The sequence below is a fragment of the Carex rostrata genome, chromosome 23 (genome assembly GCF_964058835.1).
Source record: "Carex rostrata chromosome 23, lpCarRost1.2, whole genome shotgun sequence".
NCBI classification, from domain to species: Eukaryota; Viridiplantae; Streptophyta; class Magnoliopsida; order Poales; family Cyperaceae; genus Carex; species Carex rostrata.
In genome coordinates this window covers 1,964,552-1,967,060 of record NC_135940.1, presented here as the reverse complement: position 1 = coordinate 1,967,060, position 2,509 = coordinate 1,964,552, and the positions used below count along the sequence as shown (strand labels likewise).

The window sequence follows — 2,509 nt, the reverse complement described above, 5'->3', positions numbered from 1 at the left end:
TTGTCTTTAATGGAGGGTAAGATCCAAATCCACATCTACCTCTCGAGGAGATCTTGCATGCATGGGCCCAACTTAATTAATTAGTATCCGTGTATCAGTGAACCATTGATTTTTTTTTTGGTGGAGAATAATATTCACAAAAAATTTCTATTTGAATTTCAAACATGCGATTTCAAAGTAATTCAGCTCAGTAAATTTGTTCAAAATCGATCGGATTATTTATAAGAATTTTTTTTTTTTTTGAAGGTCAGATGGCAAGAAGCCTGCTGACAATATATTAAGATAAGAAAAGTATTTACACACCCCTTAGGGCTCTTTTTACACACTCACTCTTCTACCCCCCCTTAGGGCTCTTTTTACACACTCACTCTTTTTACACACCCCTTAGGGCTCTTTTTACACACCCCTTAGGGCTCTTATTTATAAGAATTTTAATTTATTTAAAATTTTACGAGATATATATGTCAATGAAAAACGGACAGTTTTAAACTTCATGCAAATTCAAAATTTATGGTCTGAATTTCTCACGGACAAACTCAAAATTTAATTACATCATAATTAATCTGAGTGATTTGTAATGGCGAGATAATTTGAGTGAGGCTAACGTGTGTTATAAATTTCAAAATCTATTGAACTTATTTCAAATGATGAATTTAAACTGTTAAAACCAATCTACTTGGAGAGTGATATGTGTACGCGCGTACATGTAAAAATTTGAAAATTTTGAATTAATTTAGTAAAAAAATTAAGTAGTAAAAAAATAATATAAAATAAATATATTAAAATAACTTATAAACATTATTTTCTTTTTTTACCGTTATACTTTGTAAATGAATTCAAATATTTCAAAATTTTGTATTTAAATTTTAGAACCAATCCGAATGTCTGCAGTCTGCACACAGTACACAGTTGCATGCATGCACAATACACAGTTCTCCTGTAATAAAAATAATAATATTTATATTGGTGCCCTGCGAATCAACGGTATAAATTTACTCTCGACTTAATTACCATGCATTAATTCCTCTGCATGTAATTCCCAACTTCCAACCACCCCCATGTCTCTAAAACCCTATATAATTAAACCCTTCAAACCCCTACTCATATCCTCACAAAACACCACAAGCAACTAATCTCTAGCCACTCCCCTCAAACTCTAAAAACCAATTCCAATTCAAACCCCTCATGGCCCGCCTCGCAATGTTAGCTGCACTCGCAATCGTCCTCATGGTGGCAGCTCCAGCAGCCGAAGCGGCTCTCTCATGTGGCCAGGTGACGGGCTACATCGCATCATGCATCCCGTACGCAGAGAGCAAGGTCCCCACCCCGTCAAGTCAGTGCTGTACCGGTGTCAAAACACTGAACTCAATCGCCAAGTCGACCCCCGACAGACAGGCCGCATGCAACTGCCTGAAGAATGCTGCAAAGACAATGAATGGGCTCAATGCCGGTAAGGTTGCAGGAATCCCTGGCAAGTGCGGCGTGTCAGTGCCGTATGTCATTGGCACCACCACTGACTGCTCCAAGTGAGTTTTGTTTCATTTTTACGCCACTTTGTTTCTTCTGGTTACAATAACTTAATAATAAGCATCAATTAAAATGGTATGTACAGGTCAGAAAAAAGCTGTTAAATTTAGTATAGCTGGTTTCAAATTTAATTAAATAAGCAGTATGCATGCAATAACTAATTTTCAATTTTCACTATATATTTAGCAAGCATAGTTGCATTGTCATACTATTCTGAAGTTAATATATAGATAGCTAGTACATGTATATCTTTTAATAGAATACCAGAATGTCTAGATAGTTAAAATAGTTGTTGCGTATTTAATTTCCTTACCAGATATCTTCATTAATTTCTTGTTTTCTTTGTATTGAAACAGGGTTCGCTAAGCTAGTAAGAGACTAGGCAGTAACTACAAATAAAAAGAGGAGAATGAGAATAGAGGAAGGGAAGCCTGTTAAATTAATTACTAGTTTATTGTCTGTTTTGCTATGGCTCCTTTTGTGCACATGACCTTTAATTAGGTTTCACGTACATGTATCTGTATAACTGTTGTTACTGCAGTTTATGTTTTATATCTCCTGTGTGTTTGATCAATAATTTTATATTTTTTTTAATTATTACAGTACTAGTTGCCTTAAATCAGATTAATATCCCATATATATACCACAAAGGTATATTACTAGCGTCGTATAGTATTTTCGGACTTTAAACGCTAATTAAGGTATGTGCGTTATTTTAGCTACAACCGCTATAGCAGTAATAACGGTCTGCTATCTGCGCTACACGCTACGCGCACTCTATACTACATAGGCTTTTATATAAAAGCCCGATTGAAAGTTAATTTTAAAGATAAATTTTTTTAAGGTCCAGATTGATTTTTTTTTAAATAGAAAAAAGATAAATAGTTTATTCCATAATACTTAGTTTTTTTTAATAAAAATATGTAGTTTATGCCATGATGCTTAGGTTATTTTGAATGAAAAAAAATAGTTTATGATATTA

At 33.9% G+C, this 2,509-nt stretch overlaps 1 protein-coding gene across 1 annotated transcript; it reads left to right on the top strand.

Annotated features, from left to right (window-relative positions):
- The first annotated feature begins 1,108 nt into the window (after positions 1–1,108).
- Positions 1,109–2,114, top strand: LOC144574869 (non-specific lipid-transfer protein 1-like). Its single transcript, XM_078324956.1, has 2 exons — positions 1,109–1,526; positions 1,884–2,114. The coding sequence occupies exons 1-2, from the start codon at positions 1,186–1,188 to the stop codon at positions 1,891–1,893; spliced, it is 351 nt and encodes a 116-aa protein (XP_078181082.1). The 5' UTR covers positions 1,109–1,185; the 3' UTR covers positions 1,894–2,114.
- Positions 2,115–2,509: the final 395 nt, after the last annotated feature.

Excerpts from the sequence above, each read along its gene's own strand:
- LOC144574869 (XM_078324956.1), top strand. The coding sequence starts at position 1,186 with ATGGCCCGCCTCGCAATGTTAGCTGCACTCGCAATCGTCCTCATGGTG.